The 27,171-nt window shown below is 41.9% G+C and overlaps 1 protein-coding gene across 4 annotated transcripts; it reads left to right on the plus strand.

Moving 5' to 3' along the window:
• The first annotated feature begins 8,567 nt into the window (after positions 1 to 8,567).
• On the plus strand, positions 8,568 to 18,305 carry CCNA1 (cyclin A1). Of its 4 annotated transcripts, none has more exons than XM_042954098.1 (9): positions 8,568 to 8,587; positions 9,906 to 10,094; positions 13,193 to 13,439; positions 13,626 to 13,750; positions 14,181 to 14,404; positions 15,475 to 15,679; positions 16,667 to 16,780; positions 17,621 to 17,754; positions 18,043 to 18,305. In XM_042954098.1, exons 2-9 carry the CDS (start codon positions 9,930 to 9,932, stop codon positions 18,092 to 18,094), a joined length of 1,266 nt encoding a protein of 421 aa, XP_042810032.1. In that variant the 5' UTR covers positions 8,568 to 8,587; positions 9,906 to 9,929; the 3' UTR covers positions 18,095 to 18,305. The 4 variants fall into 4 exon arrangements, with proteins under 4 accessions (XP_042810032.1, XP_042809954.1, XP_042810109.1 ...); XM_042954020.1 differs by lacking the exon at positions 8,568 to 8,587 and adding an exon at positions 8,594 to 8,673; XM_042954175.1 differs by lacking the exon at positions 8,568 to 8,587 and adding an exon at positions 8,819 to 9,070.
• Positions 18,306 to 27,171: the final 8,866 nt, after the last annotated feature.

The raw sequence follows: 27,171 nt of genomic DNA on the forward strand, positions 1-27,171 counted from the left end.
CCCTCCCCTGTTCATGCTCTGTCTCTGTCTCAAAAATAAAATAAACGTTAAAAAAAAAAATTTAAAAAATGGTTCAACTCTAGTGGGATAACATACTACCCGTGGATCCAAAGCCAGCAAACAGAAACAAAGAAAGTATTATTTTCATCACCTCAGAAATTGCTCACAGTATTCTCTCATTTTCAAATCCCATTTATAAAGTACACATGACTTCATCACTGTTTATTTGAACTTGTTTTCATTAATTGGGTAAATAAGTTTCTGGATTATCTCCCCAAAGAATTGGCATAACAACACACTGTTAGACTGATCTCTTTAGCTTACCAGCTTCCTTTCTCTCCCTGTAGCCTAAATTACAAACTCTCTGTTTCTCTTCTTTTTAGCAACTGTTTCTGCCATCTTCAGTAAAAATTTATAATTTGTTCTAAATGAATTCTCTTGGATTTGAAATCCAAAGAAACTCATAACTGTAGCTATATATCTTCTATCTTCATTGTAATTATAAAGATTTCTGCCAGAAAAGTTCTACCCGAAAAACTTATCATGTTAAAACAACGTTCCTAATGTATCCCTAGCACATCTCTAGAATTCTTAATCACTATAGTGTTCTTGCTTTATCAAGTAAGTTAATATATGAGGGGAATCACTATGGAATCTATCAAAAAGCAACCCCTCAATCAAGGAAACTCATAATAAAAATTATTTGTTTACAGTAACCTCAAGAAGCAGAACTGTGAACACAATGCTGCATACATCAACTACATATGTTCTGGAAAGCAGAAGTGCATTCTAAGTGTCTCCTCAGTCAGGAAGAAACAAACAAACAAAAATACAGATCCCAATAAGGACAGGTCTTGGGTGCTGATCAAGTATTGGTGGAGGGATGAAGATTTCACAAACACTGGGATCAGTCTGACAGGTGAATTTTGTTTTTCAGTTTATTTATTTATTTTGAGAGAGAGAGAGAGAAAGTACAAGCCAGAGACGGGCAGAGAGAGAGGGATAGAGAGAATCTGAAGTTGTGGAGCTCCAACTCACAAATGGTGAGATGGTGACCTGAGTGGAAATCAAGAGTTGGCCACTTAACCAAATGAGCCACCCAAGTGCCCCAGAAAGGTGAATTCTTAAATTAGGGAAGGAGAGTATGGATTTGCTCACAAAATTCAACATACAACTTGAGTAACAAAAATGAAGCTTAAGCTTCAACTTATATTAACTGTTATACAAGGCCAGCATCCAGCAAATCTAAGTGTACTTACATCTATAAAATTAAATGGTGAATATTTGATTAGTTCACCAGATTAACAGAATCCAACTTGATCTTTCAGTTTGTTCTGGTTCTATCTCTAGACAATTGTCTGACCAGGGAAAAGCATAAGCATTTCATTTTGACAAGGAACATGTAATTTCTGGATAAACTCTCCTTGTTCATTTATAAATGGGTCTTCTTTATGAACTGCATGAACTCAATGTCTCTCAAAGAACCTACAATGAATACACGCTTTCATATCATTAATTATTGGTGCACTTTACCCCAAATTATGAAATGTAAGAATAATTTATAGAAGAAGTATAAGAATAACTTAGGAGGAAGTTAGTCAAGGAAAACACTTACATTTGCATACTGTAGAATGAAACTGTCCATGATGTCTATTAATGCACTATGACTGTTCCCAACCACTAAATATTTTATCCTGCCTTGACCAATAGCTACATGTGACTATGTAAATTAAATTAAAAATGCAGTTCTTCAGTTGCATTGGCATATCAAATGCTCAACAGCTACATCTGGCCACTGATCACTATACTGGACAGTGCAGATACAGAACATTTCTATCATTGCAGAGTTTTATTGGACAGTACTGTTGGTATGATCCTGTAACGTGCCATGATAATTTCTTTTTTTTTTTAATATATGAATTTTATTGTCAAATTGATTTCCATACAACACCCAGTGCTCATCCCAAAAGGTGCCCTCCTCAATACCCATCACCCACCCTCCCCTCCCTCCCACCCCCCATCAACCCTCAGTTTGTTCTCAGTTTTTAAGAGTCTCTTATGCTTTGGCTCTCTCCCACTCTAACCTCTTTTTTTTTTTTTTTCCTTCCCCTCCCCCATGGGTTTCTGTTAAGTTTCTCAGGATCCACATAAGAGTGAAACCATATGGTATCTGTCTTTCTCTGTATGGCTTATTTCACTTAGCATCACACTCTCCAGTTCCATCCACGTTGCTACAAAAGGCCATATTTCATTCTTTCTCATTGCCACGTAGTATTCCATTGTGTATATAAACCACAATTTCTTGATCCATTCATCAGTTGATGGACATTTAGGCTCTTTCCATAATTTGGCTATTGTTGAGAGTGCTGCTATAAACATTGGGGTACAAGTGCCCCTGTGCATCAGTACTCCTGTATCCCTTGGGTAAATTCCTAGCAGTGCTATTGCTGGGTCATAGGGTAGGTCTATTTTTAATTTTCTGAGGAACCTCCACACTGCTTTCCAGAGCGGCTGCACCAATTTGCATTCCCACCAACAGTGCAAGAGGGTTCCCGTTTCTCCACATCCTCTCCAGCATCTATAGTCTCCTGATTTGTTCATTTTGGCCACTCTGACTGGCGTGAGGTGATATCTGAGTGTGGTTTTGATTTGTATTTCCCTGATAAGGAGCGACGTTGAACATCTTTTCATGTGCCTGTTGGCCATCCGGATGTCTTCTTTAGAGAAGTGTCTATTCATGTGTTCTGCCCATTTCTTCACTGGGTTATTTGTTTTTCGGGTGTGGAGTTTGGTGAGCTCTTTATAGATTTTGGATACTAGCCCTTTGTCCGATATGTCATTTGCAAATATCTTTTCCCATTCCGTTGGTTGCCTTTTAGTTTTGTTGGTTGTTTCCTTTGCTGTGCAGAAGCTTTTTATCTTCATAAGGTCCCAGTAATTCACTTTTGCTTTTAATTCCCTTGCCTTTGGGGATGTGTCGAGTAAGAGATTGCTATGGCTGAGGTCAGAGAGGTCTTTTCCTGCTTTCTCCTCTAGGGTTTTGATGGTTTCCTGTCTCACATTCAGGTCCTTTATCCATTTTCAGTTTATTTTTGTGAATGGTGTGAGAAAGTGGTCTAGTTTCAACCTTCTGCATGTTGCTGTTAATTTCTCTCTTTAATAATGACTTCTTTTTTTATTGAGAAAAGAGAAGTCTGAACCCATGTGTCCTCACCTATATAGGTCAGGGTTTAATGACATGACCTCCAAGTATTCTTCTAGCTTGCCAGGTCTAAGCATATTTTTCAATGAGTGCCAAATTCTGAATTTACTAAAATTAAGAGGAAAAAAAAAACCCATACAGCCTTGTGAAAGCAATTTAAAGCAATGAATGTGTTTCTCCTCTTGTACACTTACATTATCTGTAGGCTCAGGGATTTGGGAATTCATCAAGGGAAAAGATATGACCACACGGTGGCAATAGCACACAATGAGCTCCATTTGAGAGGTTTGCATGTGGAAGGGAGAGGGGTGGATGGGAAAGTCTCTCCAACTATGAAATCTTCAGTGGCTTGGGCCACCACCCAAAAGAGGAAGAAAGCAAGGGAACTCCAGGGGGAAAGAGGAATCAGAGATGGGAGGTTAGACAGAGATGTCTAGGTGATGTTACTCTGCAACATAAGGGTCAGATAGATGGAAGGACAGCAGTGACAAGGGGCTTTTATAATCCTAGGGTTTGTTTAGCTAAGGCTCTTCATATATAGAACACAATGCACTTCAGATGGATACAGTGGTTTTGACTGCGGACTAGAGAAAAGGTTCATCAATGATAATAAAACAATTTTGGCAATATGAACAAATAACTAAGCTGCCTCATTTAGTCAGAAAATATATCAAATGCCTAAAACAGAACACATATACATACATGCAGACAACTTTATGACTCATTGTTGCTATAGGAAAAGTTATATGAATTTGAGATGTCTTCTATCCAGATAGAATTTTCACAAGTGAGAACTATATAAATTCTTTAGGCTAAATAGTTCTGATTGTAATCAAAATGGTATAATAGTTCTACGGCAAAGTTTGGATTTTTTTTTTTTTTTGTCTTTAGCATGGAAAATTTTGTTTTTCTAACAATCTAAGTTTATAATTTTTTTAAGTTTTTACTTATTTTGAGAGAGAGAGTGCACACACACCTGCATACATGAGCAGGGGAGGGACAGAGAGAGAGAGGGAGAGAGAGAATTCCAAGCAGGCTCCACAGGGTCAGCACAGAGCCCAACGCAGGGATTGAACTCATGAACTGTAAGGTTCATGATCTGAAACCAAGAGCTGGAAGCTCAACCAACTGAGCCACCCAGGTACGCTGCGAAGAATCTAAGTTTAGAATGGGAACTAACGTCATTTGCTGTGACTACGGTTGATACTACTATAGATGAGCGATAAAAGGACTGAGGCAAAACAAATTTTACAAATATTCTGTGATTTACTGACAACAGGATTGAATGAACAAAAATATTAATAGGCAGATAATATTAATGGCTGCTGACATTAACACAGAATGAGCCTGTCCTCAGATACAGTATTTAGACAGTAAGACACAGGCAGCTGACATGGAAATTCTATAACACTTTCAGATTAGGGACTGAGATAATTAGAGACAAATGTGAAACACAGGAAAACTATTTTATGGAATCTACTGTGTCACAAAATTGATGGTACAATAATTGATTTGCAAAGAAAAACTGGTACAAATAGGACTATTAATGGAAAGGATATAACCAGTAAATGACAGTTAATTTTAAGGATGCAATGACTTCATATTAACATGAGTTGTGAAATTAATTTTAGACCTATGAAAGATTGTGTAAAATCCAAATTCTTGACTTCCTCTAATAAGAGATTTTCAGCAAAGATCTGGCAACTCAAAACTTTAAAAAATTATTTAAACTACAATGGCTCCATCATCCCACTGAAACTTATTTTTCCCTTGGTGTAGAATCTTGGAGAGGCTACTCCCTGAGAACTCAACTCTGCAGCCAGAGGTATCTGATTTTAATTGTGTACCTCTAGTTGAGCACATTATTAGGGACTGGGTCTTGGTAACTAAAGTCACTAGAACCTTCTTCCTCTTATCCAAGTTCTTGGGAGGTTGATTTCTTCATGAGATAGTTGCTGTGGAGTCTGTCCCAGAGCCAGTAGAGACATACTTATGGGCTATTTTTGGACATCACAGTTTATTGCTCTCCTTTGGAAGGTACTGGATAAACACAGCTGAAAATTCTTGTTCTTTGGGCTCCCCCTTTCTAGGATATATGTAGACTATACCATCTGCCCTGCCATTTTTTTTTTTTTTTTTTTTTACTTTAATCATCTTTATTGTCAGATCTGGATGCTGCTTCCAAATCTCTACAGCATGTTTTATTCCTTTTCTCTAAGCTCCAAACGCTCCCTGTTTATATATCTATGTCCCCCACGGTGAAATAAACACTAATTATGCTTCACCATAACTACCTGTTTACCATCTTTCTGCCTGGAACAAAAAGCTCTTTGAGGGCAGGAATCATTTTTAATTGCTGTTCCATACCTAGTTATTGCCTGGTATAAAATGGATGCTCAAAAATATTTGTAAAAGGAGTGAATGAATAGTAGACTTTGGCTAGTCTCGTGTATCCAAACTATTTTCCCTCAGAGAAAGCAACTTCACAAATTTTAAGGAAAATTCACCTCACCTGTTATGTATGAAGGGCTCCACTTTGCACCTTCCAAGGATGCCTGCTTCCTAAGGTTATACATTTTGGACTACTTCTCAAACTGGGCTTCCTTGACCCTTTGGTCATCTTCCCCAGAATGATGTGGGCTAAAAGGTCACAAATTGCCCACCAGCACCAACATCTGTCCCTCACCTCACTATTATAGCTATACTGTGAAATTAAATGTATCATGGCAAAGGTAGGTCTATGAATAAGCAACATATGTCCCTGAAAGGACATCTGTCCTTAAAAAAAAAAAAAAAAGGCTCTTCTACTTTTTCATATATTTTTCAGCCCTATGCAGAAAATCAACTTGATTTCATACAAATTAATGAAAACTGAAATGTTTGAACAGGAGGTTAATTACTAGCTACCATGAGCAAATGTAATAGAAGTAATAACAGCTTCTGAAATGCAAGGTAATTGCTGACAAACAGAAAAGATTGTAATTTGGAGGGGAGAGGAATTGATTTTAAAAGGACTGTTGGGTTTTCAAAATTCCTAGTGAAGAATTCAGCTGTCATCCTTATTATGGAAATTAATCCCATGTCAAAACTAGCTGAGTACTGAATACCAGGCAGAAATGCTGACCAGCTAATTTTTAAGCTAAGAAAAGTGTGGTATCAGTATGTAAGTTTCCCCAAGTCTTTTAGACATTAAAGATGTATTTACAGTTAAATGTACGGTTCACTTCTCAATATATTAACAAATATATAGTTCATGTAAAACATGCAGACATTTAAAATTGACTTAACTTTGAGTTCTAATTCTGATTTTGCTATAACAGCAAAATTGTAACTACGCAGCTCACAAAAACCATATAATTTGTGAGAAAGTCTGTTCTATTCTCTCTGCTCCTATTTGTCTAAATTACAAGGCCAAGTTGTTGGTTTAAATTTTTAATGAAAATTGTGCTCTTATTTATCAGCTGTTTGTTTTTTATGCCATAAATCATTACTTGTTCAAATACTTACTGAAGATTTAGGTCAAGAAAGCGATAATATCGCACAAGTTATACAAATGTTTGGATTTATATGCCTACACATAAAAAATATATATAAATATCAGTTCATCTAAATTATTCCCCAATTTAAGATCTGACCAGAAGACTACCGTGATTTAATATGTAATTCTAAGGCATCACAATAAAATCATAAGCCACGTGTCACTTCCCTTTGCCAAGTTTATCAAAGTGGAAAGAGAGGATGGTAAGATGTAATGATAATAATATTTCATATGTATTAAGGCAGAATTAGGCTGCAACTACTCACATGAGAAAAGGTAGGGGGAAAGGAATATGAAAATAATTCGAGGATTCCACCTTGTTACAAGTTATTTTCTTTGTCTAACGGCAGTTTTCAGACCCAGGACAGCTAAGAGACACTAGACACCTTAGTAGCCTGTCTTCTTGTCCCGACTAGATTAAGGTCACGGGTATACCCAACTTCAAAGAGCTGCCTCTGAAAGAGCCTAGCACTACCCTTTCCCTGCTCAAGCTCCAATCAGAAGAGAGGATCAAAACCACAGGCTGCCAGAACAAACACTGCACTGGCTCCTTTGTTTAGGAAGAAAGGCAAGGAGTGAGGTTTTTCGGTCAATTCTGTCTAAGAAACCAGAAGGCGCATACCTAAGGTCAGGTCACATGAGCGCAGGGAACTCTTGAATCTACCAAAGCAACCATAGTTCTAGGCAAGACTTGCCACCAACTACTCCCTCCCAGACAGAATTCATCGTATGAGGCCTTCAGTGTCCCCAGAAGTCACGACAGTGTCCCCAAGAGGGCAGAAAGGCTCTTTTCCTCCACCAGGTAGAGGCACCTTGCAAAGTGGACCATTTGGTCTCTGCTTGCATCTGACTCATCCATTGCCACAATCAAGAGGTTACCAGGGATCCTGCTTTGCCTTCATTTCCAAAGACATAGGAATTCCAGGGTTCGAGGGGATTGCTACCTCCCAATGGAGAGTGGGTAATAAACGTGATTAAAACTAGTTTCATACTAAGCAAGGGCAGTTTCCGTGCTCCTTTTGCACTGATTTCCAAGATACTTCCCAACTTCCTCCACAGCTGACTGGATAAAATGCTTTCGTAGGCACTTTCGGTAGAATACTTCAATTTTCCTATTAAAATAATGCATACCCAGCTCGCTAATGAAAACCACTTAAAAAAAAATTTTTTTTTTTTGGTAAGATTAACCATCATTTCCATTCAAAATAAAGAGGAAGCCGTAACTAACCATTTCGTAAAGTGGTCATTTAAATGGCCTTTGGGGGTCTGCTTTAGAAATTTGGGACGCGTGTTTAAAATAAAAACAAAACAAGACGAAAGCAGTAACACTATGCAATATGTGTTTGGGTGTGCACGCATTTTTATAAAATAATAATAAAGTTTAAGGTTATTTTACCTGTTTTGCCAGTCGCCAGTCACCTCTGCTGGGTGCCAGAGCTCCCCGGGTTCAAGAACCCTCTCCTCCCTTCCTGCGTGGCCAGGCCCCCTTCTCCCCATGTAAGGTCCTCTGCTTTCTCGCTACCTGGCCATGGGCTTCCAGTTCAGGGATTTCTCTTCCCACGTGCCCAGGCCACCTGCCTAGCCCCCACTTCCGAGGCTCTCTCAACGTCCCAGGCCCCAGTGCTGCCACCTGTGTTCCTTCCTCTTCCTGGGCCGCTAGCTCGCTGTTCCTAGACCCGCTTCACGCAGTGCCTGCCGGAACCCGACTGGGAACACCTCTAAAGGGGACTGCGAACACCACTTGCGAACCTAAAACCCCAATCTCTCTCGCCCTGCCGGGTTTCATGCACCGGAACCGAGCCGGCCAGGTGCGGCCTCTGGTGCACAAGGATCCAAAATGACCGAAGGCAAGCCGCCACCATGGACTGGAGGCCCCGGCAGAAACCTGGGGCCAGCCCGCTGCTTCCCGGCCTCTCTCTGGGAGGAAGTGTAGGTGTGTGAGCCGGGGACTGGGAGCGAGCCGCGCCCTCGGGCGGGCGCGGTCAGGGCGCCGCAGCCTGCGCAGCCCCGAGGGCCCCGCGTCGCTCTCCCGAGCCAAGGTTCTCAGGAGCGGGCCGGGGAAAAGACGTTAGCGGGAGGAGTTAGCGGCTGTTGGAAGAACGGGTTCACGGAAACAGTCCCTTCCAAAGCCCTGGCCATCGCGGGGTGGGCCGCCTTCCTCCCTCCCAGGCCGGGGGCGCTGGCCCGAAGGGGCGCGTGTGCCGACCGCGACCGCCTGCCCTAGCACGCCCGGGCAGGGCGGTGCTGGGGCAGCTGGGGACCACCGCCCGTTGGCCCCGCCCGGCTCTGAACGCCCAGGGGTCGCGGCGCGTCCGCCCGAAGCGTGTCAGGTGAGGAGGTCGTCATGGCGATGCGGCCCCACAGCGCGCACGCCCGCTGCGGTTGGCATGGAAGCGGCCCCCGCGGGGCCCGGGAGCGCCGCTGATTGGCCGATTCAACAGACGCGGGGGAGGGGGGGTTGAAAGTAATTAGCACTGAGCGCCCCGGCCGCCGCCGCTGGGAGGCCAGCGCCCCCGCTGGAATCTATTAACACCTCTGTCCCTCCCGCCCCCGCCCCGCCCCCGCCCCGCCCCCTCCGGCGGCCCCTCATTCCCAATCCTCGTGTGCACTTGCTAATTGTTCGAGATTTATATAAAGATATAGAGCTGAGAAGAGCAAGGCCCTCTGTGGGTTCCAAGCAGGTTTTGGGGCCTTCTATCTGGTGGAAGGAGGGCCGCGGAGGAGAACCCTGCTTGTCATTTGGGAAGGGGACGTACTTTCCCGCAGTGATGTATCCTGGGTCTTTTGTTTGCAGGGAGGTGGGGGGTGGTGCGGGATAAGATAAGCATAGCAGTCGGGAAAGACTCGAAGATTCGAGCTTGTGGTTTCAGACTCCCGATTAACGTGGCGTTTAGTATCCTGGCTCGGAGGTTTGTCAGGATTAATCTCTCCCTCCAGCCGTCACACCAGGTCTTGGAAGAAAGCCTTGAGAGATTCAAATTACTGTTTTGGTTCAAAGCAGCTTTGATCACTTGCATCGTGGCTCACGCTTTTCTTTTCAGCCCTAATAATTGTAGGGAAAATCATTTATCTGAGTGCTCTCCCTCCTAGATATTCACTGCATGCTTTGGAGCCCAAGGTGGAATAGGTTACTAACCGTTGGCTTGTCTGTTTCTCCTTCTCTAGCTGCACCCGGTGGAGACCGAGGGTATGCACTGCAGCGGCTCCAAAAGCGGAGTAGCCCTAGTTCCACTGTCTCGAGGTCCTGATGGCTGTCAGATGGTAACCAGAGCCCAGCTTGGCCAGGATCCCCCACAAAGAACAGTGCTAGGGGTGCTAACTGAGAATGGACAGTACAGGAGGTCCTGTGGCCAGGTAATGACTGAGAACTGCTGTGGAAGCTGGTTGTTGAGAAGGGCTATTACATCATGGTGGGAGGTGGGTTTTTCTTGCAGTTTTACCAACAAATACCCATGAGTATTCCAGCCCTGGAATCTGGACGATAGGGACATTGATTTTGTTAAAGATCACTTTGGTCCCCTTTCCAACCAGAAATAGTGAATTATTTTATTATTTTTCTAATATCAAGGAAATAGCTCTAGGAACTGTTTGAATCTTTTAAGTATATGTAAAGCCATTTAAGCACTGGGCTAAGAGGAAATATTGATGCACCAAAATAAATTATGGAACTGGGGTTCCTCCAGTACTGACATAGGTCATGCCTGAGGCAATCCTGAAAAATCTTTGCTGTGTTCATTGGAGATGGTGTTAGAATCCGGATGGGATAAGGCTAGGCGAAATTACTTCAAAAAGTGTGCTCTGCCATCTACATCCCACTGTATGACTTATGTGTCCCTGATCTTATGCAAGGTGAACTCCCCCCCACTCCCCCAACATGTGCAGTATACCTTATACCCTCTTGCTTCTTCTAGGATGTCATTCCAGCAACTCATCTTTCTCTCCTCAGTCTTGTCTACTCGGTTAAACTCAAGCATACAAATATACTGTAATTTTTTTCCATCTTAACCTTTCAACTTCACAGCTCTTTGTAGAGACTACCCATTTTATAGCAATAATTCTTGAGTTTGTCTATCCTGCTAGACTATAAACTCCAACAGGAGGAGGATTAGGATATCAGGTTCACTTGTTCTCTTTTGACTCAGTTCTTAGTCCTGTCCTTACTTGACTGATCTGGCAACATTTGACATAGTTGACTTTTCTTTATTTCTCGAGGTAATTTCTTCTCACTCCGCCTGGGGAACAGCACTCTCTCCTTGTTGTCTACGTAGGTCATTGGCTGTTCAGCCTCAATATCCTGTTTCTTCTTTATCCAATCTCTGAAAGAATACTCAGGGCTTGGTATTTGATCTGAATCTGCAATGTACTCCCTAAGCAATCTCTCAAGCCTGTTAGCATTAAGTACCATCTATCTGTTGATGACGTATACTTTTATCTCTGGTCTGGACCTCTCAGCTATATTATAGGCTCACGTATTTAGCAGCCTACCTGACATCTTCTCTTGGACCATGTAACAGACATCTCAAATTTGTGCGAAACCAAACACTAACCCTAGCCCCAAATAACCGTTCCAAAAGTCTTCCTCATCTCAGTAAATGGAATATCCATCCTTCCTATTATTCAGCCCCAAAACGTTTGTCATCTTTGACTCTTTTTCTCCCACCTCACATCAGATTTTCTGGGAAAATAATATTGGCTCGTTTTTAAAATGTCTGGAATCCCTTTACCTCTTAATCTTTACTGCTGTTAACACTGGTTCAGATCCCTCTTGTGTCTTACTGAGAATTTACAACTTTCATAACTGGTCATCTTACTCATCTTACTTGTTCTCTGTACATATACACAGCCAGGGTGATCGTATTAAAACAAATCAGATGATACCACTCCTCTGCCCAGTGGCTTCTGCAGTGGCTTCCCACCTCTGAGTAGCAGACAGTCTTAAATGGTCTGTGGTAAGGCCTACCTGATCTGGCTTCTCTTTTCTTTCTGACTTTGTGACCTACACTACTCTCTTTCTCACCCTGCCCTTCGCTGCTCTTTGCTCTTTGTCTGCTCTTTGCTGTGTCTCTAAGACATACTTGAACATCCAGGCATTTGCCATGCTGTTCCCTCTGCTCAGAATGCACTTCCCCCCTCTATTTCTGTGACTTACTCCCTTACCTCATTCATATCGTTGCTCAACTCTGTCCTCTTCATTAGGACCTTCCATGATCACGCTGTTTAAAAATGGCAAGGACTCTCTTTTCGCTGTGTTCTTCTCCTCCAAAGCACTTAACACTATCCAGTGTATTAGGTCTTGTCTTATCTTTCCCTATCTCTGAGCTAGAATATGAACTCCATGAGGGCAAACCTTCTTGAACATTTTGTTCACTGCTAAATTCTGGGCACCTAGAACAGTGTCTGGTACATAGTAGATGATCAGTAAGTATTTATTTGATGAATATATGTCTCATCCCGCATACATATATCTTTGAGCAAAAGTCAAACTTGGTAGTAACTTGGAATCATGGTTCTAGTAACTTATGGTTTTGGTCCTTTATATTCCATTATTTCTTTTCTAGTACTATCTTAAGGAGTTTTTTTTCTTACTAGAAGTAAGCCAGATATTTAATTTGCTAGATACAAGGGAAAGTTATGGAAAACACATACTAACTTGAAAGTAGCCTCTAAAGGAAACACCAAGATTAATTATAAACAATAAAATGTTAATACAGTAGCTAGATCTAACATTTTCCTAAATATAACTCAGATTCATAAACCTTGTCCACCTACCCTGGTTCAGCAGCATTCAGGCCTTCCTGCATGACTCACGATAACGTGCTTGTTCATGGAGGGTTTGTACACTGCGATGCTACAGGGATAAAGAAAAGGGATTGAGAGATAGATTTCCCCAAGGTAATTACATTACATTATGTCATACAAAAGATTCTATGGCTTTGTAAGAGAAGTTAGTAGTATGAGTTTCTAAAATGATCATGTTTCTAAATAACAGGGTATAAAATGGGAACTTTAGAGGAGCTTACTGACTAAAAGCTATTTAAGGAGGAAGACTACAGGAACTCAGTGACTGTGTGTGAGAGCTTTGCTGGTACTTACGAAATCCCATAAGACTACAAGTATGAAAGGCAATTAACAATCCCCTTCTCCCCTTGTAATACCTATTTCATTTTGGAGGAAAGCTGTGCTTTCCCTTTTTTCTATAATCTTGAGTCCCCTTTGATAAATACGTGAGGAAGATGACAAATTACAGGTAGCTCTTTTCCCAAATGTCAGATGTAGACAAAGATAAGGGAGAAGTCATACTTTGGAAGCTTCATTTTCTGAAATTTCAGACCTAGATATTTCAATTTAAGCCTCCTTTCATCTTCCCAGCCTCCTGGTTTGAGTCACACAGGCTTACATCACCTATACAATCTTTGGGGTGACCTCTGACAAAAAACTTCACTCTCTTCTAGGGGATTACAACAATCAGGTGTTTTTCTGGATCAGAAAATGTCTTCCCTCCAGCTGGAAAGAAAGTGCTCGCTGACTGCGGGGGCCAGGTGCCAGCCAAGCAAGGATTTGATATCTACATGGATGAGCCTGAGCAGGGGGACGGAGACAGCTGCACAGGGAGAGAGGGGATGGCATTTGAGGATGTGTATGAGGTAGACACCAGCACACTCCAGTCAGACCTTCACTTCCTGCTGGATTTTAGCACAGGTAATCTGACTCACCTAAGGCCGATGGTACCCCGTGTTCATAATTGCCTATAGCATTCAATAGCATGTAACTAGCAGGAGAAATCCATGATGTAATGACTTATTTTCACAACTGCCTGTGGAGGGTTAGTGGTTGGAATGAATTTTTAAATTCAATGTCTTACCTGATAATGTTGAACCCCCACAGTTTCCCCTATGCTGGTAGATTCATCTCTCCATTCCCAGTCTGAAGATGCACCAGATTTTGGTACAGATGTGATAAATGTGACTGAATATGCTGAAGAAATTCATCAGTACCTTAGAGAAGCTGAAGTGAGTTTTCCAAATTCTGTTTCAATTTCCAGCACCCAAAACATTTAATAATAAGATAGTTATAAACTCTTGGCCATAACCATTAGTGAAGAGCATTCTTATGACATCTAAACATAGGAAGATCTATGAAAAATAACAGTTGTGAGGCGAGTAGCAATTACCTGGACTATTTCTCCATGATTCAGAGGGGTTGTACATTAAGTATTTCACTCTTAGTAATAAGCCATATTGCTATTTCCACCCCTCCTTTAAGTTATTTGTTATCTAATTGGATTACATACTTTTTTCCATAGTAAAGATTTCTTTGGCTCTTGATCAGTGTCTTCTTAACCTTTGCTCACGAGATTCTTTTTTGAAATAGCAACTGTGCTGTGGAGTGATCTTTATGATAGGGCAACGATTTAAGTGTCAAAACTCTTTTTCCACACAGATAAGACACAGGCCCAAAGCACACTACATGAGGAAGCAACCAGACATCACAGAAGGCATGCGAACAATTCTGGTGGACTGGCTGGTTGAGGTCGGCGAAGAGTATAAGCTTCGAGCAGAGACTCTCTACCTGGCCGTCAACTTCCTGGACAGGTTTCTTTCGTGCATGTCTGTTCTGAGAGGGAAACTGCAGCTTGTGGGAACGGCAGCTATTCTTCTGGCTTCGTAAGTGTTCTTTCAGCTTGATGTAGGACTGCAGCCTGTCAAAACGCTTGATTCTGTTTCCCTTTTATTGAGGAAATGCAGTGCTTTATAACTAAAGCTTACTCATACCTCCTTGATAAAGTATCATCATTTTTGCAGTATTTACTGACAAACTGAATCTTAACACACTTTCACTCTTCAAATCAGGTATTTAAGATTTATAGCAACAAGGTCAGTATCATGACTGAGGCAGCCATCAGCTCAGATTCAAGATCCAATTTAACTTTTGCAGGGTGGTCTTTTGACTGCATTCTAATACAAAAATATTTTGGTTATATAAAAGATTTTGGTTATAGAAAAGCCATCTTCAGGATCTAGCAAATGGTAATAGCACAGTTTATTTGGTTACAATTTCAGCTTGTTCCTGTTACTATCAGTCATTCATAATAACAGCTCATTGTGTACAAAAAAGAGCTGGCTTGTGGCTGAGCTGCCTTTAATTAAGTGACCTGTGGTGGATGGTAGTTTCTTCTATCTTTTTGTCTCAGATATTCTAGTTAATATGCCTAGAAACTTGCCAAAATTCCCCTACAGAAAGCAGAAACAAAAACAAAAGTTGGTAATAATGAAATTATATCATTATTTTATTCTTGGATACATAGCCTCACTTGCTAATTCATTAGGGAATTCTGAACATGATCTTTTTAAAGACCTAAGTTCTAAGGAATTTTTGTTCAACTATCGTGTTCAATATAACATTCTTTCCCACAAGATGAGTGAGGTCTCTAGAATTAAGACGAATTTATCTGTGTGTCTGTCATTCGGAATCTTTCAGCCTATCAGAGGCCAAAACCTAAAATCCTCAGTTGGAAATTGTTTCTGTTACTATTCCTAGCGATAAGTACAACATTAATACTCATGTTCTGGTTCTGGCACCAAGCTCCTAATATTTTCCAGGCCAGTACCATTTAGTGATACTTAAGTGGGTATGCGGATAAAAAGTAAAGAAGTCTGTGAGGGCCACACAAAAGGCATGGTTGTGAGAACGCAGGTTCCAAGCTTTACTTCCAAAAACTCTCTACCTTTCACAGGAAATATGAAGAAATATATCCACCTGAAGTAGACGAGTTTGTCTATATAACTGATGACACTTACACAAAACGACAACTATTAAGGATGGAACACCTGCTCCTGAAAGTCCTAGCTTTTGATCTGACTGTGCCAACCACTAACCAGTTTCTCCTCCAGTACTTAAGGAGACAAGGAGTGTGCGTCAGGACTGAAAATTTGGCCAAGGTAGGCCACGTGACTTCCAGGAACTTGGGAGCCAAGGAGAGTAAAAAGTAGTCTTTCCTGATCATCCTTCAGTTCTTCCTTCCCTTTTAGTTCTTTGTCTTGGGCACAGAAAAACTCCTTAGGAATGCAAGAGAGCTAATCTTAGGACCATGATTTGTGGTTCCAAGACATTATGGTTGATCACGTTTGGTAGGCATGGATTGTCTAATCACCCAACTCTTAAAGAAATACAAGTTTGGAAGCTGTTCCCTTGTCGGATACAGACCACACGCGAGCAATACCTCTTCTTAGGTTTACAGAATGGGAACAAAGTAAATGCGGTTTTTATTTGGCTCTAATCTTATCCTGACGTATTAAGTGATGAAGCATTATTTGGTCATCTGAGGTTATAGTCCTTGAGTTGAAGGCACTGAAGTACTGATTTAGAAAACTTGCTTTCTAACCACGATACTATGAGCTAGTATATCCGTATATCCGGTATGTATATGCTATGCAAAAAGTAATATGGGTACGTGTAAGTTTCACAGTATGTTTCTTCTAATCTAACAAGTCCTCAGAGGTACTGTTCTAGCCTCTGAACTGAATGCATTTGCCTGACAAATTAATAGCTTCAATATGGTTGTGTTTTTGCCATTGGCCAAAGACTCTTCCACACTAGTGGCCAGAACAGTGCTACTTTACCTGACTAGCATAAGTCTGTAGTACTAGTATAAGTTAATCTACCATATATAACGTGCAAGTGGACCAAATACTTGTATACTGACATTTACTACAACATAAATGTTATTCCGGTTATGGACAGACATAGCAATTATTAACTTGACTAATTAATAAAGTGAATAATTTTGAGCACCTGTTTTTGTCTGCTCATCATTAGATACAGGATGAACAAAGATAAGACAATTTTTTTTCCCTTGACACTTCTAGGTTTACGTGTAACCTTAGTCACATTTCTAATTCCACTGGGATTTTCTCTCTTGTGCTTAGTATGTAGCAGAACTGAGTCTACTTGAAGCTGACCCATTCTTGAAATATCTTCCTTCATTGATAGCTGCGGCAGCATATTGCCTGGCAAACTATACTGTGAACAGGCACTTCTGGGTAAGATTCTGCTTCTTTCTAGATGAGATTCAAGGCCTATGTAAAAATCTGTTCAGTAACTCCCAAGGCTTAGAGTGAGGGAGAGTTGGTTTAATAAGGAACTGGTTGTGTTGCCAGCAGATTCCAATATGCCACTGAGTCTTACAGGTCAGCCTTTATGACTTTGACTCAGTGACTTGGAGTAGAGATTGCCGGGAGTCAAGGAGATGGTGTTGGCCTGCTTATCGAAAAGAAGCAGGCCTGGAAACCCCAATGCCCCCCTCATTCAAGGTGAGCAAAAGTTGTTGACTTTTCCCCTCTGTGTAAAACAACCTGGATCCACTTAGGATGGTCAGAAGGTCGCAGCAAGTTTTCAAGGGAACAGGGCAGTTAGTACTGCCTCTCGGTCCGAGAAGAGGCAAGATTGAAAATGGATCCCTCGATTTGCTTCTGAAGGCTTCCTTTTGTGCTGAAAGAAGTGGCGTGTCTACTTTTACTTTCTAGAATACTTATCTACTATCCTACTTTCCACTAAGAATCTTTCATATTCTATGTAAATATGGTGTCTGGTAAGTAGAGACTCCTTAGGGACCAGTAAAAATCCTGCTCATGAGGGAACAGGTCAAAGTAACTTGTCCCAAACCGAGCATTATAAATAATGTAATATGAGCAAATTGAGAACTCTGACTGTTCTTCCTAATATTTTTTTTCTAAAGTCACTGAAGGAGGATTACAGTTTCTTTTGAGATGAATGTGGATACTTCCTAAGTGATCAATTTCCTTTATTTCACAGTTTTATCTTCAGCTTTCTGATAATCTTATGAAGTTATATGATGCAGTTTTTTCTTTTGTCTTGATTAGCCAGAAACCCTGGCTGCATTTACAGGCTATTCATTAAATGAAATTGTGCCTTGCCTGAGTGAGCTACATAAAGCATGCCTCGATATACCCCATCGACCTCAGCAAGCAATTAGGGAGAAGTATAAGGCTTCAAAGTAAGTTTCTGAGATTTTCTTATCTGGGCTTACTGATTTAAAGCTTTAATAGGTTATAGGAATGTCAGAATTAAAAATAGAACAAGTCGGATCTCTAGTACTAGGCTTGCATGTTAAATCAGGGGAAATCAGTTGAGAGAGGTCCAGATGTATAATTTGTCAGCTTGTAGTACATACAGTCGGACAGCTTTCTTCCTTTCTGTTGAAACTACTTCTGTTCAATTACTGTTGAAAGTTTTCTGTGGCCCAAGATTTTACAACACTGAAATCCTTTGGGTCTCATTTCAGGTACATGCATGTGTCTCTCATGGAACCACCCGCAGTTCTCCCTCTGCAATAAGTTTCCTACTGAAGCACTTTCAGAACTTAATCTCCAGATCAACAGAATTCGTCTTAACTTTTATAGGTTTCTGCAGGTTGGATCAACTAGTGTTGCTACAATATAGATGACATTTTTAAAAATGTAAATGTATTTAGGTTCTCTTAGACTTTGGTAGCTTGTACTGTCATCTAACATTTTTTAAAGAATAAACAAAGAAGTTGCCTTATGATCACGAGTTAGACTTATTTACTAATTAGGATGCCTGATGTACTTGCCTGGAGTTTTAGTGGGGAGCATTCTAAATGTCCTCTCTATTTCAAGGGTTCTCCTAAGCTGGTTTCATAAATCTGGCCTGCTATTAGGATTAAGTGTTCTGAGGAATTCAGAGATTTTCATGTTTGGTAAATGGCTACCCCGAGGGTTTTTCCTTCCTGTCTCTTGACTTTTCACATAGCTCTCCATAAATGGGAAAAGGAAGGAACCCCAAGCTCAGGGGCATAAACAGGCACTATCTATTCTACTTCCCTCCTGGACCCTATGGAGTAAAGACAGTGAGTTGAGGACTGAGTGTGGTCAAGGTACCTCTGAAGGGTGATTTACGTTTAATTCTACTCCAGGGACGTGACACTCATTTTGTAGGTTATGTCAGTGTGTAGTTTTGATTTAGTCACCCATCAAGCATATATTTCAGCCTTAGAAGATGCTCAGAGAGATGGAAAAAGCAAATTTCACCACAGGGTGGGACTTCAGAACAATGAAGCTGACCCCTCATAGTTGTCCCTGGGGAGATGTCCGTGCTAAGCTCTGCCATAGCTCCGATTATCCTACAGTTCATACACAGTCCTCTATGGCCCCTTGCAGCAGCACTCACATAGTATGCAAGGTGAGGAAAACTGCCAAAACATCCATTTGTTGCAACTTTGTTTTAAAGATTGGAAGGAAAATCAAGAGTACACTTGACCCGATGCAGGGTGGTACTTACTGGGGACTGAATGTAACTTTTGTAAATGTCAAACCAGGAGGCCGCGGGCACACATGAGCTTTCTGTGCTGTGTGCCCCGTCTCTAGACCTGTCCCCGGGCTCAGTCCCCATGGTTCTGTGGAGGCAAGAAGGACAGGAAACTTGTGTTTTCTAGATCCCTTTACATAGAAAAGATTAGACCCAGATAAGTTTTGGTAAAATGGTAGTAGATGAAATTAACTCAAAATACTAAGTTTCAAGCTCTAATGAAATTATTAGTATAGAAATACAGCCGTATTTTCAAATTTTGTGAAGACTTTTTTGTTTTAAGTACCCACAAACTCTAAAAAGGTTTTAGCATTGCCTTTTTTTCCCTCTGCAGATAAACATTCTCAAGGTGTCTCCATTTCTGGTTCCACTGAAGAAATCAACACTTCCCTAAGTATTCTGTAAATTATTTTCCATGAGTTTCACCAAGGGGATACAGGACCTATATCACTACCGAGTTTTCTGTTTTTATGTTCTATAATCCGCAATTTGTAATGTCACGTTCTTTTTCTTTAAAACAAGTTTTTTTTAATCTTTATTTATTTTTGAGAGAGAGACAGAATGTAAGCAGGGGAGCAGCAGAGATAGAGGGAGACACAGAATCGGAAGCAGGCTCCAGTCTCAGCTGTCAGCACAGAGCCCCACGCGGGGCTCGAACTCATGAACCGTGAGATGGTGACCTGAGCCTAAGTCAGACACTCAACTGACTGAGCCACAGGGGCGCCTCTGTCATGTCACGTTCTGACTTATGACTGGGTACCTTTCTGTTCACTGCATAGATGTGCTTACCTTCCAACTACCCTGTGGACTTGGCAGTGTAACAGACATGCACTATTAGGTGAGCCATAATATTGCCCTCTCCTGAGGAGGCAGTGGGGGAGGCTAATTCAGGCTAAGACTTTCGTGGTAGAAGTGCTGTGTTTGTCCCTTTCAGGCCTTAAAAGATTTGAGGGACCTGGCCAGGGAAGCTTCCTCTCATCCTCTGCCAGTTTACACGGGCCAACCAACTCCCTGTGAAACCTGCCTGTCTCGAACTGCGGCCATGTGGAATCCTGACAAAATAACATTTTCTTTTGCTAGCGATATTCTTGTTCTGGAATGTTTTGCTTCACCTGGCAGAGACCTGAGAAATAGTCCTTCCTTATGAATTATTTTGCAAAGGAGGATTTTGTTGCTAACCTGGGTCCAAAATTTAACCCTGACTTTGGGTCACAAAACCATACTAAGGGACATAGAGGTCTGAACCCATAATTCTTATGTTCTTTGCTGCCAGTGATTTGCACACACTCATTCCCAGCCCCCAACACACACCCGCCAGTTGCAAAGAACTGGTTCTCAGTTTTGACTTGCTAGTCTTATTACTTTTTTGTGTCCCTGAAATACTTTATTTAAAACTAGAATACAACTGTCGCCTGTGGCCCTCCCAGCCAGCCGGAGAAAGAATAGCAGCCTTCATTCAGTGGCCCTCCTTTCATCCCATTCTTTTTTCTTCCCTGAATTTGGTGTTGGTCACACAGGGTTTTTATACTTCATAAGAATGTGTGCATAAACAATAACGTTTCCTTTTAAAATTTAATGATTGTTGACTATCTTGCATATCCTTCAGTGATATGTGTTTTAGGCTTCTCTGTATTTGGAGACTATCTGGAGAATCCTAGTTATTTATATACTATTGTGGAAGGTTAAATGAATATACCATGGTTTTTCTGTTCTCTTGATTTTCCCGCATCTTTTTCCCTGCCCTGCCCCACGCCACCCGCTACTTGCCAGCCAGTGAAGGTAATTGGTTGGGACAGGGCTGTGGATGTGGGAGTATCACACCCGTCTCTGTGGTCTCTTTGGCCTGTGGCTTCAGGCCTTTCCCACAAATTGAGGGGCCCTTGTTGAAGTGGGCCATGAGAAAGGATAATGGAAACCACATTTGCCCACCCATTATCAGGAGCCAAAGAAAGAAATTGAATATACCCAAGCCGCTCTGTCATTCCAGTAAGCTTTCCCCACAAGAGCGTTAAGACATCTAGACCTGATGTAGCACTAAAACCTTGAAATTGAAGTCCACACTCTTTGGCTGAGAGTTCCCTTGCCTAGGTACTCTCAGGCTTTCTGTTTCCTGTGTCCAGATTGAGGGGATGGGACATACTCCTTGGGGCTCATGGCTGTGACTCCATTTAGCCTTCTGCAAGGCCCCGCATGCAAAACCTATGGTCCGCCGTTAAAGTTTTACTTCAGGGAAGACTTTCCCTTAGAAATAATAAATGACTTTTATTAGTGATTGTGGACTTGATGGTATTCTTAAAAAACTGAATGGCCAATGCTCAATTAACTAGTGTAATGATGCGAAGAGGCACACGGGGAAAGGCATGGGGGAAAGGGGCTATGGGAAGGAGATCATAGGTAACACAGAGAAGTTAAAACAAGTCAGACCAGGATCTGTGGATTGAATGTCTGTCATGAGGATGAAGCTTACTGGGGCAGGTAGTTGAGTGACTGGGCCCATGGTCCTCGTCACCTTGTGGGGTAGGTGTTCACCCAGGCTATACATGTTTGCTTCTCCTTAGTTGTCTCCTCCCCTTCACTCCTCTCCTTCACTGACTAGGTTTCCTGCTTACATCAATCAAGATATTATTATTTGCATCAATTTATTTGCTCCTTTAAACTTGATCAACCAGATGACTGGTGTGGCTGTTTACACACTGCAATGAACACAGTGGAATGTTGGCTGGTTACTATTTAGTTTCAGCCACACGCTACAAATACATATATATTCTCAACTGATTCATAATCCTATTAACTTTTCATCCTATATGTCCTCCCACCCTCCCCAACGGTTGATCTTCACGTTGATTACTCTTTCCCTGCATCATCAAGAGTTACCTGTAGAGGCATCCTTCATGTAACATCCATGCCAACCTCCCATCTTTTATGCCCAGTGCATGGACTATCACATTCAAAGACAACCAACTTTTCCCCCCCACTGGTTGGTAGGCAAAGGGAGAAAGAGGATACCAAAAGCCACAATCTCAGCAGGGAATCTGCAGTTGTTATATACATGCCCAAGGCCCTGTGGAATTCCTTTTAACTGCATGGACAGTGCATATATAGTACATAAAACAGAACACAGCTGAACTCACTCTGATAAAGCCCTGACTCAGTTCATGGAGGCAGTGGGTCGGGACATGTTTGTTATCACATTCAAATCCCACAGTGGAAGCCTGGATTCTGGAACCACCAGCTGCAGGAGCTGTGCGTATCTTCTGTACCCCCTTGTTTCTCCAAGCAGCTGATGCTGCAGTTACAGACTCAAAAATAAAAGGAAAGTGCTATCAGGGTCCCTGCTCTGCTATGCCAGTCCCACACTGAACCGGAGATAAGCAGTGAGTGAAATGTCTGGAACAGATGCCAGATGGAGGGAATGGGGCTGGCTTCCGCTTATCAGACTAAGCTTAACCTACTGGGAAGGGGTTTCTCTCCTCAGTTTAATTAACAATGAGAGAGAACTACAACCAGATACCAATCTGTGGTGTTGGGTATGTCAGTCTTCAGACAACTTGTTTCAAACTTTTCTCATCTAAAAATGTGCTTTCTGCTCTTCTGGTGATTAACAGCAGCTCATTCTTTTATAAGAATTGAAACTAAGACTCAGACAAATGCAGTGAAAGGCCAGTACTGCCCTTCTCTTTTCACCCAGGAATTTATCCTTCACAAAGACCCTTGGGAGACCAGGGTCCTAATTCCAACTTGGCTATTAACTGAGTGATTCTGGTGGTACTAGGAAGGTTGACTGCATTGATTGCTTTAACCACCCCAAACCTGTGTGGCTCATCACATGACGGGTTTCTCTCTCATGTCACTCTCCAGTGTGTATTAGGAAAAAGGGGGCCTTTGTTTTCACATGACCATCCTTACCCTGGAGTCGCCCACTGAATTCTTGTTTTCAGCAGGTGAGGGAATAGAAACATGGAGAAAACATACCTATTCTTACTGCAAAGGCCTGGGAACTGTAATTGAGCTGTAAGCTCTGGGAGAAGGGCATTCAGTGTGGATAAACAATCAGTCCTTGCCTGTGGGCATTTTACTTAGGGTCCTGACGTTAATCCCATCATGAACTCAGAGTTTGATTGGATGAGTCTTTGTTGATTTTGAGTGACTTATCCATTTTTACTATTTCTCTCCAATCTGAATATGGCCTTTAAAATGACTGACCTTTTAAACCAACCACTTCTGAACAGTAACATTTCTTAATAATGGATGTGATACACCAGTTACGTATTTTCTAATATGCATCTCAATATATAATTACTGAACGTGAGTCACTTAAAATTCTGGGTGCTATGTCACCTCTTGGGAAACATCAAATTCAATTATCTTAGACTCTTCCCAGTTCTGTGGTAAATTTGTAATGCTTCAAAAAGTAAATGCCAACAAGAATTCACTTTTTTATGTGTCTTAAACTTGATGGTACTTGGGCAGGAAATATGAAGGCTGGTCATGAACTGCATTGAGAATGGCACTATCTTAGGATGATCAAGGGCCACAGAGAGGGGTATATGGATTTAGGCCTTTACAATAATGGGATAGCATCTCTTTTCAGCCTTTACCCTATCCTTCCTCCTCAAGCATTAAAAGCAAGAGCCAGGGAAGTCGGAAGATTGACATATCTGTTTAGAATGAACACTTTGATGTGGCAGTTCTGACATTTAGGGGAAGAAAAGGACTGGAAAAGGTGCCTAAAGTTGAGATGATACGTCACACTAGAATTTCTCACAGAAATAAAACATAATAGGGATTATGTTCCCGATGCCTGCATCCATCTCTGTCCTTATCCCCCTGCTGTCACTGCCTTAGCTGAGCCCCCGTCATTTCTCAAATGCACCCATCCCTGTAGCAACCTCCTAATGGCTCTTCAGTTTCCTTTTCCATTTCCAGAGTTTTCCGAAGTAAAATTGACGGTATCTCTTTCTTGCATCTAATTCTTCAATGCCTCATCACCACTGGAATAAAATTGGGGGCATGTAGGCCCTTCATTAGCCAGACCCTGCCCACCCTTAACTAACAGCTTCTGCTTTAGTTAACCCTGCCAAGTTACTTGTCGTTCCCTGAATAGGCCATGTTCTCCCTTCCCGTATTCTCCCACACAGACTACTCTCTATTTGAAAAACATTTCCCACTTCCCAAAACCTTTTGGCTACCTCTGAGGTGATTTTTCAGAACCAGTGCTTGGCTTTACCTCCCCATCAGCCTCAGGGTAAGTGTCTCTCACTGGCTATTAATTGTCTGTTTGCCCTTGTCTATCTTCCCCTAGAGTACACATTTCATCCCTATACTCCTAGCATCAGGCTTCATGCTAGAGATTCAATAATATTTTGTTGAATGAATGAATGCATTATTCTTTTTATAGAAAGTCACTAGCACTCAATTTAATCCAGTATAAAGTGATATTGCTGAGAAGTATAAAACCTTCCAAAGTACATTTGGATAAATGGCACCTGGGTGCCTCAGTTGGTTAAGTGTCTGACTTCAGCTCAGGTCATGACCTCACGGTTCGTGGGTTCGAGCCCCGCATCAGGCTCTGTGCTGACAGCTCAGAGCCTGGAGCCTGCTTCAGATTCTGTCTCCCTCTCTCTCTGTCCCTCTCCTGCTCATGCTCTGTCTCTCTCAAGAATAAATAAACATTAAAAAATTAAAAAAAAAAAAAAGGAGCTTCAACCGAAGGTAAGAGTGGATGGTGTCAAGGTACTGTCATACAAAGTTCATTCTCCTCATAATTCTTTCATTTATCGTAACATAAGAAACTAGAACATAAAGGGAAAACTTTCATTAGGGTCTTGAAACAAAGGCATTTCTTAGATGAGAACTGGGAATACAGTGGCTTTTTGAGAGACAGATCTAGGGCTTTGCTATCTTTTTGGCCTTTACATATTTCTCCATCTGTCTTACAGGGAAGATTTTTGCCATCAAAAGAGGTCTTCCTGAGCTGCCATTTAATGAGCAACAACAGCTTTATTTTGCATGTGCTGTGATCTATCATAAATCATATTTGCTTTTGAAATGCATAAAGAAGAGCCCTTTTAATGGAAGGGTTTATTCTTTGATCCCTTAAAAAAAAAAACAAAAAAAACTTTGGCTTTATGGCAGAATGATAGGGGAACACCATCAAGGCCCACCAGAAACAATGATGAATGCAAGATTGTTTGTGCTTATGGAGCACTTCAGTAGCTAAGGCCAAAGCAAAGGTACTGAGCTCAGACTAGGGAGCGAGGGTGGTGGGTAGGGGATAGTGGGTGGGCAGGAACTAGGTGCAGACAAAGGGACTTTTAAGCGATAAGGAAAATTCTTCTAGAGCTCATTCATCATGGGAGATATTACCTCTTCCCTAAATCCTGGGAGGTGGAGAAAGGCCTTCTTGCCATAACAGCATAGAGCTAAGCTTTTAGGTTTTTGAAAGAAGCTTTGCAGAACCGACATCTTCCTATGGATCCTGTATTGTATGGATTGTTATGTTAGTCAGCTTAGGCTAAGCTACGCTGAAATAACAAAGAAGGCCCAAATTCCAGTGGCTTAAAACAAGTTGGCCAGCTTGTCTGTGTACTTGCTTTAAACAGTGACTCAGGGCTCCAGTTGCTTCCATCTTTCAGCTCCGCCAACCTGCTTTCAGATGCATCCATGCTTTCAGATGCAACCTGCTTTCGGATGCATCCATGGGTAAGAGAACACGGAGAAGACACAAAGGAACTCAACCACCCTCAGGCTAGAACTGCACATATTTCTGCTGACACAGGGGCTGGAAAAAGTAGCTTAACTTTTTGACCTGGGAAGAGGGAATGGTTAGATGAACACATACCAAGGGCTGTAACAGTTAACATCTTTCTGGAGATTCTCTGTTGAATTCGAGAGTTAGGAATTAGAAACAGAAACAGCCTGGGCAGTAAAACTGCATTCTGAACTGCAATTAAAGCAAAAAGGTTACTCTTCAAGCATGGAATTTTGAACTATTACAGACAAGGATGGTAGGCAAGAACAACAAAAGAATCAGAACAAGAATGGAATAGTTACCCTGGTGTACTATTTCCCAGGCTGTGTTCTGGGGGACCCTAATGCTCCTCAAGACGAAGATCGTGAAGGCCGGGAGGGGAAGCGTAACACGTGTGTGGTGGGGAGGCATTTTTCAGTCAAATAAGCCTGGTGGTTAAACAGTTTAAATGATTTCTCGGGGCACCTGGGTGGCTTGGTCGGTTAAGCGTCCGACTTTGGCTCAGGTCATGATCTCACGGCCCGTGAGTTCGAGCCCCACGTCGGGCTCTGTGCTGACAGCTCAGAGCCTGCAGCCTGTTTCAGATTCTGTGTCTCCCTCTGTCTCTGCCCCTCCCATGTTCATGCTCTCTCTCTGTCTCAAAAATAAATAAAATAAACGTTGAAAAAAAAATTAAAAAAAAAAAAAATGATTTCTCTATTATTGGAATTCTCGCAGTCTTTACCTGGCCATGATAATGCACCCCTCACATCTCGTTTTGAGGGGAACATAGCTGACCCAGGGTCCAGCTGTTGTGCTCTGCAATCCCTTGCTGTGTTTGGAGGGAAGGCTGCCCTTTCCTCTGGCTGCTCCTCATGACTGGGCACAGCAGGGATACTAACGGAAGATCATTACAAAGAGATCTGGCATTCTTCTGACTGCTGACTTGGGCTCCAGGACTCCTAACAGTCTTCTGAATACTTTCTTAGCATCGCGCCACAGTCTGAGTCTCTTCATTTCCAACCCTCCTATCTCCCTTCTCTCCTTCACGGGGCCTGCATTGTGGTCTGAAGGCTCCCCTGGCCTCCTCCAACTCCATCCCCTTTTTGTCTCCCAGGCAATTTGCCCAGTAAATCTCTTGCACATTTACTCCTGCCTTGGTGTCTGCTTTTGGGTGGCCCCCAAAAAGAGGGGATACACAGTATTTCCCAGATGCACTTGGCCAGAGAAAACGTTCTTTACACAAACCTGTCATGTTAAAAAGGCCACTAATATCTCAAGGAACACGATTGGAAATGCTGCCTTAGAGAATAGGGCAGTTAATTAATAATTAAGCCATCTACACTTTAATTTGTA

Source organism: Panthera leo, chromosome A1 (genome assembly GCF_018350215.1).
Source record: "Panthera leo isolate Ple1 chromosome A1, P.leo_Ple1_pat1.1, whole genome shotgun sequence".
Taxonomy (NCBI): domain Eukaryota; kingdom Metazoa; phylum Chordata; class Mammalia; order Carnivora; family Felidae; genus Panthera; species Panthera leo.

Bases quoted from the DNA above. Each gene is read 5' to 3' on its own strand.
- CCNA1 (XM_042954098.1), top strand. From the start codon at position 9,930: ATGCACTGCAGCGGCTCCAAAAGCGGAGTAGCCCTAGTTCCACTGTCT. The intron at 10,095-13,192 runs GTAATGACTGAG...ACTCTCTTCTAG, and splicing joins ACAGGAGGTCCTGTGGCCAG to GGGATTACAACAATCAGGTG. The intron at 13,751-14,180 runs GTGAGTTTTCCA...TTTTCCACACAG, and splicing joins AGTACCTTAGAGAAGCTGAA to ATAAGACACAGGCCCAAAGC.